Consider the following 15,366-nt stretch of genomic DNA (forward strand, 5'->3'; position numbering starts at 1 on the left):
GCCAAAGGTTTTAGAAGCTATACATAGGGCAGCATCCCAAACAGAATGAGAGTAAATATCGTTAGACCATACTATTGACTATGCTCCCTCTTATTGTTAATTGTGCACCATTCTTAACGGTCTATGAAAACTTTCTTGAAATTGGTTTCTGATGTTTGAAAAGTGTATGCATACAAGGAACATGTGATTTACAAATGTGTTGCTCGTACAGGATGAGATGTTCATAATAATATCATTTATTTGCATAACAGCAACATAGTAACATAGTTTGTAAGGTTCAAAAAAGACAAGAGTCCATCAAGTTCAAACTAAATGAGGCTATTGCCAACAGAGGAAAAATTCCTTCCCGACTCTAATATGGCAATATGAATAAATCCCTGGATCAATAATCTACAATCACAATAAATTCCTACAATAGATAATTATTTATATGATGTAACAGTAGTAATAATAAATGCGATGATACTACTACTAAAAATAATAATAATGCTAATATGAACAATAGTACATCAATAAAACTATGTATTAAAATATTATAATAAAATATAATACAGCTATAATACTAAACTAATAACAATATTTAATAAAATAATAACACTAACACAAAAAGACACACACAAAAAATACTTACAAATGACAAAATAATAAATAATAATATTATTAATAAAAATATGATCTATCACCTTTCCTTAGATTTATACTATAACCTGTAGATGTCACCATTAAGCTACTGACACTGATAGCTTATGTTCACTCGCTGCAGACAGTAAAGTTTCAGTGAGAATAGGATGAACGGAGGACCACAAATCACAGCTTCTTACAGTCTACTGATTAGTAAATCTAAGCTTTGTACTTTCCAACAGTTACAAAAGACAATCCATAAGAATCAATTTGTTTGTTGAAGGCATTAAAAAAATCAGTGTCTGGCTTGGTAGGCCAATGGCTTTCATACATCCAACCAGAAAGCCACATTGTTATTAGTACCTTTAGTAAGCTAACTAGGTTGTATAAAAAAAATACTAGGTGGGACTTATCAAAATGGTTGCCATCACCAGGCCCACAGCCTAGAAAAAAAATAATTGTCCTTTTCTACCTTAATATTGATATAATTTTTATTTATTTTTTTTATTTTTTTTAAGAGTTGGGCATCTAAATTAAAATAATTGCCAGTTTGGGAGGTGCACACATTGAGTACCTTATATATTTCAGCTAGAGGTATCACTGAGGACATGTGAGGAGTTAAATAGAGGACATGTGAGGAGTTAAATATTCTCTTAAAAATTTTAATATATGAAATGCACACAGCTATGAAACAGAATACCTAATCACACGTTGAAAAAAAAAAACTAAAAATCTAAATATTTAAAGGTATGTGAAATAATTAGTGGTCGTGAAGAGAGACTGGTGTTTAAATTAGCATGAAAAATGTTTTTCACAAAAATAAGCAAATTTTACACAGTTGTAAACTTAAAGATGTGATAATTTCATTTAATCACAATAAATATGAAAACATTATTACTGGCTTAATTTTGATTCAGGATCAAACGACTAGACTGTAGCTTTAATAAAAAAAAAAAAATAATTATAATAATAATTAAGAAGGAAGTTTGTTTGATATGTAACCATGAGTTCCTTTTCGTCTCTATCTAATGATACAGAAAGGACAAAAAAAAATTAAGTTCTGATGTGCCTTCTGTCATGTTATATTACATAATCTTAATTAATTGGGCATCAAAAATGTTAACTTTATGTTTTCCATTCTTCATTGCATGGATGTTCAACAACAATTTGCCAGACAGGAAGGGAAAAGAATGATAATTCCAGCCTAAAAATCATTAATTACACATTGCACTAAGCACCTTAGAACAGTTCTTGTAAAGGAGCTTAAAAATAATGCCACAGGATTTATCTTGCCTTGCAAATCTCAAATTAAAACTCCTTTTTTTCTAAACGGACATTTACTAGTAATGATTCTGTCTGTACAGAATGTCCATGTTAAAATAAAGTTTTTTAAAACGTAAAAATGCATTTAAATAAAAAATAATAAAAAAAAAAGTCAAAAACCAGTGACAATAAAATGTGATTAACACTGTATAAGAACAAGGTTACATTCATTTCAGAAGTGATTTTTGAGCTCTTGTCACCAAAGGCTAAATTATTCCTGACGATGGTGCAGAACTATAAGCATATACTTTGACATTTTTGTGATTGGGCTGTGAGCACAAACGAAGACTCTCTCCCATTGCATTAATAGAAACTGACAATGGTTCAGGCCTAAGGTCACGTGACTACCCAGAAATGCCTTAAGCCATCAGAATCAGATCATTTATTTTAGTGATTTAACTAAATTCACTTTTTATATATATATATATTTTTTTTTTGCTCGACAGACCCAGACCCAGTGTTATCGAGGCAGGAAGCTTCATAGCTGATTTAAATGCAAAGGAATATTTGTGCAATTTATCTTGATAAAAAGTAGTATGTATTTTCATGAAAAAAAATATATATATAAATAAAATAAAAAAAATCTATAACATAAATCTATAATGTTGTAGTTGTCCATTATTTTAAGGTTTTTAGGTTTTGTGCAAAAACATTACATAAACAAGCAATGTCAACAGAAATAAAGATCTTAAAAAATAAATATACCGAAAAATAAAGATACCGAAGCACAGACTGGGTAAGAAAATCAGAGGATCCAGACCATCAATTAGCTCAAGCTGGTGAATTATTTATACGTCCTCTGAAATAATGTGCAAGCTATTTTTACAGAAACCACTTTGTGGGCTCTTGAAGAAAGACACTGAATAGTGCTGCATCTGGGAGGAAAAAAAAATAATGATGTGTACAGGGGGGGTAGAGGGGGGGGGGGGGGAATCCCAAACCTGCAGGTTCCTGCAGTCTGTAATTTGAGTGACAGGTCAAAGAAAAAAAATGTTCACCACCTGAGCACATTTACTATAAGAATCTAATATAATTACAGGAAAGAAAAAAATATATATATATATTTATATATATATATATATATATATATATATATATATATATATATATAAATGATAAAAAAAATACAATAAAAAAGTACAATAAAGTATGGAAGGCATTATACAATAGAAAATAGAAGGTGGAGTTTCAGTTTTTCCCCCCCAACTATGAAATGGATAGTGCCCCTATCTCAACCCCCTCCCCTGCCCTCCTGAATTAAACTACCATACAAAAAAAGTCACCTACCACCTAAGGAGCAGCCTGGTCATTTGGTTGAGCAGGGGGCTGCAAGGTTGTCTGCATACGGCTCTTTAATCATGCAGTGCCAGAGCGAGCACCATATCAATATACAGTACACCCTTCATGATGCATAAAACAGTGCTAACAACCTCTCCGATAGAATATCTAGCAGCCACAGAAAAAAAATCAGCAACAAAAAAAATAGCATGCTAAAACACAATAAAGAAAAAAAAAAGGTATAAATAAAATAAGGACTCACCGACTTTGGGCTCTTCTTTGGGACTGGCAGTCCTGCAAAACGGCAACAAGGGAGAGATCAACATTAGCATACAAATGTTTTGATCATCTAAGATAAATCCCAAGGTATATCATTCTAATGTAGCCATCTGCACGGTAAAACCAGGATTCTCTCCAGCACCGGAGTTATCAGTCTGTTTATAACGAATCAAAGCGGAGTGCGAGAGAGAGCAAAAAAAAAAAAAGGAGAAGGAGAGGAGGAGAAAGAGAGCGAGAAAAAAAAGGGGGGAATGAGAAAGAGAGAGGGACAGAAATCTATCTGCATTAGCGATGCTGCAGCAGCCTGGAGGCTGGGGAGAACAGACCTCAGCGGCCTGGGAAAACTAAGCACTTGGACAGAATCTCAAATGCTTCCCCTGGATTAAGAGGGACTTGGCGAACAATTAAACCTAGATATTTCCTTTTGATGCAAGCTGCTTGTCAATTGTATTGGACCAATGGAAACTGAACAACAGATACAAGCTGCTGTTAAAAGGGTTTCTATAAAGCAAGTGAGAAGATAAGGATTTTTGTATGGAGGGTGTGTGTGTAGTGGGAGGTGGGGGGTGTTATTCCATCAAGGTTAATAAACATATGGCAGGCAGCTCCATTAGAGCAAGGCTGGTGGATCACCAGGTTTTACTAGTGCAGATGAATAGTGAGCAGAGCAGAATTCTGACTCACTATAAAAACACTTATTTTTTTTACAACCCATCACATAAGATGTACATTTAAATAATAGATACAAAAGAGACAAATAAATAAATAAAATGAAATATAGGTACAAAGAGACAATGGAAAAGAAAGAAGGAAGGAAACACAGATAACTGTGAAGAAAATAGATAGATAGATTAAGATTGATATGAGAAAGATAGACAGATAAATACAGTATGAGAAAGATAGAGAGATAGATTTGAGATAGATAGATATGTGATATATAGTTAGATAGATGTTATATGTGCCTTTAAAGTTCATCTAGCATATAAAATAGAAAGATATAAATAAAAGAGAGAAAAATAGATATGAAACAGATAAATAATCTCTACCTACCATTTTCCACTAAGATATAATAATAAGATGGATAGCAATATATGAATTAGATACATACGGTAAATAGATATAAGATAGATAAATATGATGCAGATAAATATGAGATAGATAGATAGATAAAATCTGGTTGAGGTTATACTGTACATATACACAAGCAAATTCTCAGTATACCCGATATGAAGCATCATTAATGTTTATTAATTTTATGGTATAAACATCACCAGAAAGTAAATAAGACATTTGCACACCAGCATGTGGAGATAGCAGCCAAGTACATTTTTGCACACTTTCCAATATACACAATACATTTGCACGCCATGTACAGTGAGGTGGTCATAAGCACATATATCCAGCCAATGGGTATGCTTTGTTAGTATAGAATTTCCTGGCAGGTATCTGAATCAGTTTGGGCAGCATCCAAGCAACCAGCCAACCACAATGAATCGGTATGGATATGTGTACTATAAATTCTATATGGTCACCCTCATAAAGTAGTAAATATTGAAGCCCATTGAACAGACTTCCATAGGTCTAAATGCTTAGTCACCACATGTGACCATTGTAAAATGCTCTGCGGGCGCAAAAAGGGCGCAACAAGGCTCAGAAGTGAGAGCGCCATATACATTTGAGGTGATTTGTACAGGGGTGGCTGATTGTTACAGCGGTTCTAACATAAACACACAAAACAAAAAAACGACTTTCATTTTCACAAGGGGTAATGGGAAAAAAGCCCCCCAAAATTTGTAACTCCATTTCTTCTGAGTATTTAAATACCCCAAATGTGGATGTAAAGTTCTCTGCACGCAAACTACAATGCTCAGAAGAGAAGGAGTGCAATTGGGAGAATGTGTCTGGAATTGAAGGCCATGTGCGTTTACAAAGCCCCCAGTGCCAGAACAGTGGACCCCCTTCACATGTGACCCCATTTTGGAAACTACAGCCCTCACGGAATGTAATAAGGGATGCAGTGAGCATTTACACCCCACAGATGTCTGACAGATTTTTTGAACAATCGTCCGTAAAAATGAAAATTTTTATTTTTCATTTGCACAGCCCACTGTTCCAAAGATCTGTCAAAAGCCATTGGGCTGTAAATTCTCACTGCACCCCTTATTACATTCCATGAGGGGTGAAGTTTCCAAAATGGGGTCACATGTGGGGGCGTCCACTGTTCTGGCACCATGGGGGCTTTGTAAACGCACATGGCCCCCGACTTCCATTCCAAACAAATTATCTCTCCAAAAGCCCAATGGCGCTCCTTCTCTTCTGAGCATTGTAGTTCGCCAGCAGAGCACTTTACATCCACATATGGGGTATTTCCAACGGGGTTATAATTGTTGGGTTATAATTGTGGGAGGCTTTTTCTCCTATTACCGCTTGTGAAAATGAAAAACTTGGGGTAATACCAGCATTTTAGTGAAAAAAAATCTAATTTTTCATTTTCACATCCAAATTTTGCAGAAATTTGTCAAGCACCTGTGGGGTGTAAAGGCTCATTGTACCCCTTGTTACATTCCTTGAGGGGAAGCGTGCCATGTGGGGCTTTATTGCTGTTCTGGCGCCATAGAGGTTTCCTAAATGCGAAATGCCCCCCAAAAACCATTTCAGCAAAATTTGCTTTCCAAAAGCCAAATATGACTCCTTCTCTTCTGAGCATTGTAGTGCGCCCGCAGTGCACTTGACGTCCACACATGGGGTATTTCCATACTCAGAAGAAATGGGGTCACAAAGTTTGGGGGGCATTTTTGCCTATTACCTCTTGTAAAAATTGTAAATTTGGGGGGAAAAATGCATTTTAGTGAAAAAAAAATGTTTTACTTACACATCCGACTTGACCGAAAAGTCATCAAACACCTGTGAGCTGTAAAGGCTCAGTGTACCCTTTGTTGCATGGCAGAAGGAGTGTCATTTCCAAAATAGTATGCCACGTGTTTTTTTTTTTTTTGCTGTTATTTTACCATGGGGGCTTCCTAAATGCGACATGCCCCCAAAAACCATCTCAGCAAATTTCACTTTCCAAAATCCCATTGTCTCTCCATATATGAGGTATTTCCTTACTCAAGAGAAATTGGGTTACACATTTTGGGGTCTTTTTCTCATTTTACCCCTTGTAAAAATTTAAAAACTGGGTCTACAAGAACACGTTAGTGTAAAAAATTTAGATTTTGAATTTTCTCCTTCACTTTGCTGCTATTCCTGTGAAACTCTCTGAATTCCATTTTGAATACTTTGAGGGGTGCAGTTTTATAATGGGGTCGTTTTTGGGTTATTGCTAATAAGAAGGCCCCTCAAATCCACTTCAAAACTGAACTGGTCCCTGAAAAATTCTGATTTTGAAAATGTTGTGAAAAATTGGAAAATTGCTGCTGAACATTGAAGCCCTCTGATGTCTTCCAAAAGTAAAAACATGTCAACTTTATGATACAATCATAAAGTAGACATACTGTATATGCGAATCAATATATAATGTATTTGATATGTCTATTTTCCTTCCAAGCAGAGAGCTTCAAAGTTAGAAAAATTCTAAATTTTCTATTTATTTTTTTAATTTTGGAATTTTTTCAATAAGAAATGATGCAAGTATTGATAAAAATTTACCATTATGTTAAAGTATAATATGTCACAAAAAAACAATCTCGGAATCATATTCATAAGTAAAAGCATCCCAGAGTTATTAATGCTTAAAGTGACAGTGGTCAGATGTGCAAAAAATGCTCTGGTCCTTAAAGGGGTAGTCCAGTGGTGAAAAACTTATCTCCTATCCTAAGGATAGGGGATAAGTTTGAGATCGCGGGGGGGGGGGTGTCCGACCGCTGGGGCCCCCTGCGATCTCTCTGTACGGGGGCCAGGCTCTCCGGCCAGATAGCGGGTGTCGACCTCCGCACGAAGCGGCGGCCAACACGCCCTCTCAATACATCGCTATGGCAGAGCCGGAGATTGCCGAAGACAGCTCTTCGGCTCTGCCATAGAGTTGTATTGAGGGGGCGTGTCAGCCGCCGTTTCGTGCGGAGGGTCGACACGCCCCCTTCCCGCGGGCTGTCGGGGCTCCGTACAGGAGATCGCAAGGAGGCCCCAGCAGTCGGACCCCCCACGATCTCAAACTTATCCCCTATCCTTAGGATAGGGGATAAGTTGTTCACCACTGGGTCACCACTGGACTATTCCTTTAAGGCGAAAATGGGCTTGGTCCTTAAGGCGTTAAGGTAGCTGGGACAGTATGCCTCAAGATTTATCAAGAGTAGAAAAGTATACCACATGACCACTGTTACCCCAAAATTAAAAGGCAAACTGAAGAGTTAGAACTAGAGCTATATTCCAATCCTCTACTACAAAAATGAAAGTCTTCAGAGCAGTGTTTTCACACTGTGGACCTCCAGCTGTTGCAAAACTACAACTTCCATCATGCACAGACAGCTGTTGTAGTAGTTTTGCAACAGCTGGAGGTCTACAGTTTGTAGGAAATTGCTATAGAGCAGTGGTCTCCAACCTGCGGACCTCCAGATGTTGCAAAACTACAACTCCCAGCATGCCCGGACAGCCAATGGCTGTCCGGGCATGCTGGGAGTTGTACTTTTGTAACATCTGGAGGTCTGCAGGTTGAAGACCACTGCTATAGAGGGAGGTCTGTGTTCAAGACCCTCATCTAATAAACAGTGGAGAGAAGCTACAAAGAGCATTTCTTCTTCCATGCATCACAGAAGCAGCCCATTGATTGCCATATATGCAGTGTACTTTTTGATGTTTTAAGCGTTTCCTACCAAATTATAGTTTATTACAGGAGAATCCTAAATCCCCTTTCAGACAACCACTCTAAACTGCAAAAAAGAAGTGGTCTTCTAGGGGGTAATCTTCTCAAAGATGCCAGACCAGTATGCATAATACCGTGTTTCCAGGAAAGTAAGACACTGTCTTATATTTATTTTTCCTCAAGAAGACACACTATGGCTTATTTTCAGGGGATGTCTTATTTTTAGGGTAGGGTAAGTAGGGTACAACAATTCAACAATATACATTTATTCAAATAAAGTCGTCTTCTTCTGGAAACATTTATTCAATGATTTCTCTGGGCTCAGTAACAGACTGCTCGCTGATGCTTTTTCCCTATCCCCTGGTGTTTGTGGGGGGCTAAGAAAGACCCACAGACCCACATATAGCAGCTGTCACGATGGGGCAGCCCGTCTTCTTTACCGCCCCGTGCCAGTTCGCTTAGCCACGCCTACCACTATGTCTTATTTTTTGGGTATGGCTTATATTACACCAATGCTTAGAAATTCTGCTACGGCTTATTTTATGGGTCTGTCTTATTTTCGGGGAAATAGGGTATATAGTAGAATCAAAAATCATTCACAGGAAATCTGGTCTGGACAAGGGATGGCCTTCTTAAATAGGTGGCCTTTTTATGAGGATTTACTGTATTTTTTTTTATTTATTTTTTAGTTTAAAGTAAAATAAAAATACAATGATCTTTTAATGATGTATTTTCTTTGTCCTCAACCAATTTAAGACTTTTTTTCCTGTTCATTTTTCCTTTAGTGTGTTCATATTATATTTACATTGATGCAAAAAAAGTACTCAAATTAGATGTCCAGTATGACATTTTTTGTTCTCCTTAAAGGGGTACTCCCACCCTAGACATCTTATCCCCGATCGCGGGGGTCCCACCGCTGGGGACCCCCGCATTATTGCATGCGGCACCCACCTGGTTTTTCACCGGAACCGCTGGAGGGTCTGAGTCTCTGCCCTCACGCCCCCTCCCATAAACTTGCATTGAGGGGACGAGCGTGGCATCACACAGGGGCGGAGTCCTGACGTCACGGACTTCCGTTCCCGGAGTCGCGACTCAGACCCTCCAGCGGTTCCGGTGAAAAAACAGGGGGGTTCCGCATGCAATAATGCCCCATCGGCGGGACCCCCGCTATCAGACATCTTATCCCCTATGCTTTGGATAGGGGATAAGATGTCTAGGGTGGGAGTACCCCTTTAAATATGTTTTACATAAACAATATAATAGTACAAATTTAAGAAGTTAAAGCTAAACACTCTTTGAGTTAACTCCTCTTTAAATTAAAAGGAGGCTTTACTTAAATTCTTTATTATTTTGCCAAATCCCAGTCTCTGAACAGTGTCAGCAATATTACTAAGTGAGAAGACAAAACATCTATCTTCAGCTAATAATTAGCAGCTCCTTAAGAGAGGTTTCCTTTTATCAAGGAAAAATAAAAGACTCCTTTGTTTTAACACCAGCATTTACCATCTACATCATTAGAATATAAGTTCCATTGATTGTCATAGCTGGATAATCACTTCTAATTGGTCTTGTTGATGCAATACTCTATGAATGACAAATATGGGTCACTGATCATCTAAATAAAGGATGAGATGGTCTCAGAATACAAACTATGCAAAAAAAATAAAAAATAATAACACAAACACATAACTAAACTTACCAAAATAAAACTAAAACAAACAAGTCTTACCACAATATATAAATATATAATAATTAGGGATGAGTGAATTGAATCTGACGAATCCAAATTCGTTCCAAATTTAACGAAAAATTTGATTCGCAATTAATGTGAATATTGCCACGATTTGATCGCACAAATCGTTTAATTAAACTCTATTTAGTGCAGTCCAGGCTCCAGGGCATCTAAAATGGCAGATCCACATGTGAGGACATGGGGCAAGAAACTCTGGGAAGGTGGAAAGGCAAGGCGGAAAGGCGGGTAGGTGGGATAACCCTGAGCCACATTCAGCATGCAGCCTATCAGCGGACAGCCACCCCTGAGAGGTCACAGCCCTATATAATCAGCAGCCATCTTGCAGTCAGTCACATCAGCATTCTATTGCAGAGAGAGAGGGACAGAGAGTAGTGTGTTGCACAAAAAAGCATTTTTACAGCAGCGATTCACCTCAAGCCCAAATCCAGCCTAGAAGCACTGCTAGGGAAGGGAGAGAGATTGAGAGAGAAGGTGCAATTGTGGGTGTATTACACAGCGACTGTGTGCTGAAGCACTGGTGTGTACAACAACTGAAAGTCTAATAGTAGCCAGCCAGTTAGGGTGAGCAGAGCACTAAAAGCATATTGTCCTCTATTAAGTGTAACCTGTGCATACATCTAAGGAGTGTACCATTTTTTTCCTGTTAAAGTCTCAAGGGCCTAGTTACTGTAAAAGGCCAGCCAAAAGTACACACCTACTGGTTTTGTACACAAATACTGTTTTAAGCATACTGGAGCACATTGTCCTCCCCTCATAAGGGCATACCACATACGTACATCTACGTGGTGTACTATTTTGTTCCTGTTAAAGTCTTAAGGGCCTAGATACTGTGAAAGGCCAGCCAAAAGTACACACCTGTACACAAATACTGTTTTAAAGGGGTTATCCAGGAAAAACTTATATATCAACTGGCTCCAGAAAGTTAAACAGATTTGTAACTTACTTCTTTAAAAAAATCTTAATCCTTTCAGCACTTATGAGCTACTGAAGTTGAGTTGTTCTTTTCTGTCTAAGTGCTCTCTGATGACCCGTGTCTCGGGAACCGCACAGTTTAGAAGCAAATCCCCTTCTACTCTGTGCAGTTCCCGAGACAAGCAGAGATGTCAGCAGAGAGCACTGTTGCCAGATAGAAAACAACAACTCAACTTCAGCAGCTGATAATTATTGAAAGGATTAAGATTTTTTAATAGAAGTAATTTACAAATCTATTTAACTTTCTGGAGCCAGTTGATATAAAAAAAAAAGTTTTTTTTCCTGGAATACCCCTTTAAGCGTAGTGGAGTGTATTGTCTTTTCCTCGTATACGCACTAAGTATGTCGGACAGAGAAGTGCCAGGACATGCACAGAAGAGTGGCAGACACCTAAATTCATCAGGCGCAGGCAGAGTTCGCAGTAGACTAGGGGCGAGTGGCAGCAGCAGTCGCAGCGAGAGGCCTGAGTTCATTCTGCCACTACAGTCATGGCCGTAAATGTTGGCACCCGTGAAATTTTTTAAGAAAATGAAGTATTTCTCACAGAAAAGGATTGCAGTAACATATGTTTTGTTATACACATGTTTATTTCCTTTGTGTGTATTGGAACTAAACCAAAAAAAAGGTAGGAAAAAAGCAAATTGGACATAATGTCACACAGCAAAATAGGCTGGACAAAATTACTGGCACCCTTTTAAAATTGTGGCTAAATAAGATTGTTTCAAGCATGTGATGCTCCTTTAATCTCACCTGGGGCAAGTAACAGGTGTGGGCAATATAAAAATCACACCTGAAAGCAGATAAAAAGGAGAGGAGAAGTTCAATAAGTCTTTGCACTGTGTCTACACAAGGACAACAGAAAGAGAAGAGAACTGTCTGAGGACTTGAGAACCAAAATTGTGGAAAATATCAACAATCTCAATGTTAAAAGGCCATCTCCAGAGATCTAGATTTGCCTTTGTCCACAGTGCACAAAATTATCAAGATATTTGCAACCCATGGAACTGTAGCTATGGAAAGGAAAAATGTATCAAAGGTGTCAACATAGGATAAACCGGATGGTGGAATAAGCAGCCCCAAACAAGTTCCAACGATATTCAAGCTGTCCTGCAGGCTCAGGGAGCATCAGTGTAAGCACAAACTAACCATCAACATTTAAATGAAATGAAACGCTATGGCAGGAGACCCAGGAGGACCCCACTGCTGACAAAGAGACATAAAAAAAGCAAGACTTAATTTTGCCAAAATGAACTTGAGTAAGCCAAAATCCTTCTGGGAAAACATCTTGTGGACAAGCACATCATTCTACTGTTTCTACTGTTTACCATAAACGGAATGAGGCCTACAAAAGAAAAGAACACAGAACCTACAGTGAAATATGGTGGAGGTTCAATTATGTTTTGGGGTTGTTTTGCTGCCTCTGGTACTGGGTGCCTTGAATGTGCACAAGGCATCATGAAATCTGAAGATTACCAATGGATTTTGGATCGCACTGTACAGCCCAGTGTCAGAAAGCTGTGTTTGCGTCCGAGATCTTGGGTCTTCCAGCAGGACAATGACCCCAAACATGCATCAAAAAGCACCCAGAAATGGATGTCAACAAAGCACTGGAGAGTTCTGAAGTGGGCAACAATGAGTCCACATCTAAATCCCATTAAACACCTGTGGAGAGATCTTAAAATTGCTCATGGGAAAAGGCGGCCTTCCAATAAGAGAGACCTGGAGCAGTTTGCAAAGGAAGAGTGGTCCAACATTCCGGCTGAGAGGTGTAAGAAGCTTATTGATGGTTATAGGAAGCGACTGATTTCAGTTATTTTTTCCAAAGGGTGTGCAACAAAATATTAAGTTAAGGGTGGCAAGAATTTTGTCCAGACCATTTTTGGAGTTTGGTGTGACATTATGTCCAATTTGCTTTACATCCTCCCTTTTTTGGTTTAGTTCCAATACACACACAAAGGGAATAAACATCTGTATAGCAAAACATGTGTTACTGCAATCCTTTTCTGTGAGAAATACTTCATTTTCTTGGAATGTGTATATCAAAATATAAGACTTAACAAAATATAACAAAAATTATAAAACTATATAAAACAAAAGTATAATAAAAGAATTAAAAAAAAGTGCTAAGTGACCAAAGATCACAAGTTTTATTAGCCATCCATTATATGTCGGGCAATAAATATTTGTCAGTTTCTCTACAAGTACCATGAATCATAAACTGTCATTTGATTGAGACCAATGTTTATTGCAAAACCTGCAGTAATTGACTTAAGAAACAAGGTTGTATGGGGCCTGTACAAAATGTCAACTGCTCTTGAGGGAACAATGAAGAACGGGGAGGAATTTTTAGATGTTATGTTTCACAAAATTAAATTGAATTGATACAGTGGTAATTTAGATGTTTGTAAGGATCGGAGACTTGTAGGTTTATTACATGGATATCCGTCAGCAGCGGCACACCCACCACAGCAACAGCGGTTTAGGACTAGCATAGCTATGGTGCCCTGCCAAGCACTACTTCCATTGCTTGATGTGACTCTATCATACTAACTATAACCTAATACAGATTTATACATCTCCAACTGAGTTCTATATTAACTACAGTTTATAAATTGATATGCATTTGGCTCCCCTAGTGGTAACTTCATGCAGCCATAATTAGATTATTTATCAAGCACCTAATAGTACATAGCTGTATTTCTTTTATGTGAAAAATGCTTTCTTTAACCCTCGGCATCTTGGCATATCAAGTTTCTATATATTTGTTTACCAATGGTGGGTACATGGTCCATACATGAGGCAATGCTATGTGCCTAAGACTTTTACTCTAAATTCAATGGGTAAAAAGTGTAAGCTTGGCATATTTAAGGGGCAGCAGTATTGAAGCTTGCATTTATTTTAAGAGCAAAATACATAATTCCGCCAGTTTTAAGCAAGAGACTAAGAGGGGCATTTACTAAGGGGTTTAGTCATTTTTTTCTGACTATTTTTGGCGGTAAATTGTCGCAATTGCGCCTACCCTATTTTTCGTGCGACTTTCTCTAGCAAGAGCTAGAAAGTCAATTTTTTTCCAGCTTGATTTACGCTAGTTTGCATTTTTGACTTGCAGTGGTCAGGTATTTATTAACTGCGACAATCGCAGCTGCGCAATAAACAGTCGCAACGGCCGTAAAAATTGACTAAATTTACTCCAGCTCCAACATGGAGCAGGAAAAGCTACTGCCGCCCAGGATCCGACATACTTTCTCCCCGCTACCCTCACTTCGCTACAGGGACACTGCAGTGATTTACATCCCCCCCCTCTCACCTGCCAGCGCCACACAACTCCCATCTGTCTGCTAACTGTTGCAAGACTACAAGTCCCAGCATGCCCTTACAGTGAGGACACGCTGGGAGTTGTAGTCTTGTAGCAGTGGGAGCTGAGCGGCGTGGACGGGAGACAAGGGGGGGGATGTATATCAGTGTCCCCATAAGTGAGGGTAGCAGGGAGGCAGTATGAGGAGTCCGAGCGGCTGCACTGTAATCTCAGCCCAGGCTCCTGCCCTGACAGCCAAAGGCTTTGGCTGTCAGGGCCTGCTGGGTGTTGTAGTTTTGCAACAGCTGGAGGGCCACAGTTTGCAGACCACTGGTTTGTGGTCTGTAAACTGTAGTCCTCCAGCTGTTGCAAAACTAAACATCTGAAGGGGACCAGCAAAGACGTTCACTTACCCTTCCAAGGCTCCAGCGACGATCGGTGATGGAGATCGTCGGACGGCACTGTCGCGCGGCAATGTCGTGCGGCGCTGAATCCTACGGAAGTCGGTAAGTTGCCCAAGCCCTAAAACAGTGTTTCCCAACCAGGGTGCCTCCAGATGTTGCAAGACTACAACTCCCAGCATGCTTGGACAGCCTTTGGCCTACAAGTCCCAGCCTACAACTCCCAGCATGTCCTTACTGTAAGGGCATGCTGGCAGTTGTAGTCATGCGGGGCGGGAGATGTGTGAGCAGGTGATAATAAATGTACTAACCCATTTTTTTTTCTTCTCATTTCAGATCCGTATATCCTGTGGACTCCTTCGGATTCGGTGGACTACTTCGATGACCAGTGTTTTTCTTTGTTTGCTTTTAATAAAAAGGTTAACGAGGGCTTGTGGGGGAGTGTTTTTTGTAATAAAAAATGTTTAAAACCTGTTGTGTTTTTTTCTTACTTTACTTGACAGGCTTAGTAGTGGAAGCTGTCTTATAGACGGAGTCCATTACTAAGCTGGGCTTAGCGTTAGCCACAAAAACAGCTAACGCTAACCCCCAATTATTACCCCGGTACCCAACGCAACAGGGGTGCCGGGAAGAGCCGGTACCAACA

General features: G+C 38.9%; 1 protein-coding gene across 7 annotated transcripts in view; it reads right to left on the minus strand.

Annotated features, from left to right (window-relative positions):
* MAGI1 (membrane associated guanylate kinase, WW and PDZ domain containing 1) overlaps positions 1–15,366 on the minus strand; it is a 550,433-nt gene that overhangs the window by 50,728 nt on the left and 484,339 nt on the right. For all 7 annotated transcript variants that reach the window (XM_056524555.1, XM_056524556.1, XM_056524557.1 and 4 more), the window contains one exon: positions 3,485–3,516. In XM_056524555.1, coding sequence (XP_056380530.1) covers positions 3,485–3,516 — 32 coding nt within the window. The remainder of the gene's footprint in view (positions 1–3,484; positions 3,517–15,366) is intronic.

This window comes from Hyla sarda, chromosome 6 (genome assembly GCF_029499605.1).
Source record: "Hyla sarda isolate aHylSar1 chromosome 6, aHylSar1.hap1, whole genome shotgun sequence".
In the NCBI taxonomy this organism is placed as follows: Eukaryota; Metazoa; Chordata; class Amphibia; order Anura; family Hylidae; genus Hyla; species Hyla sarda.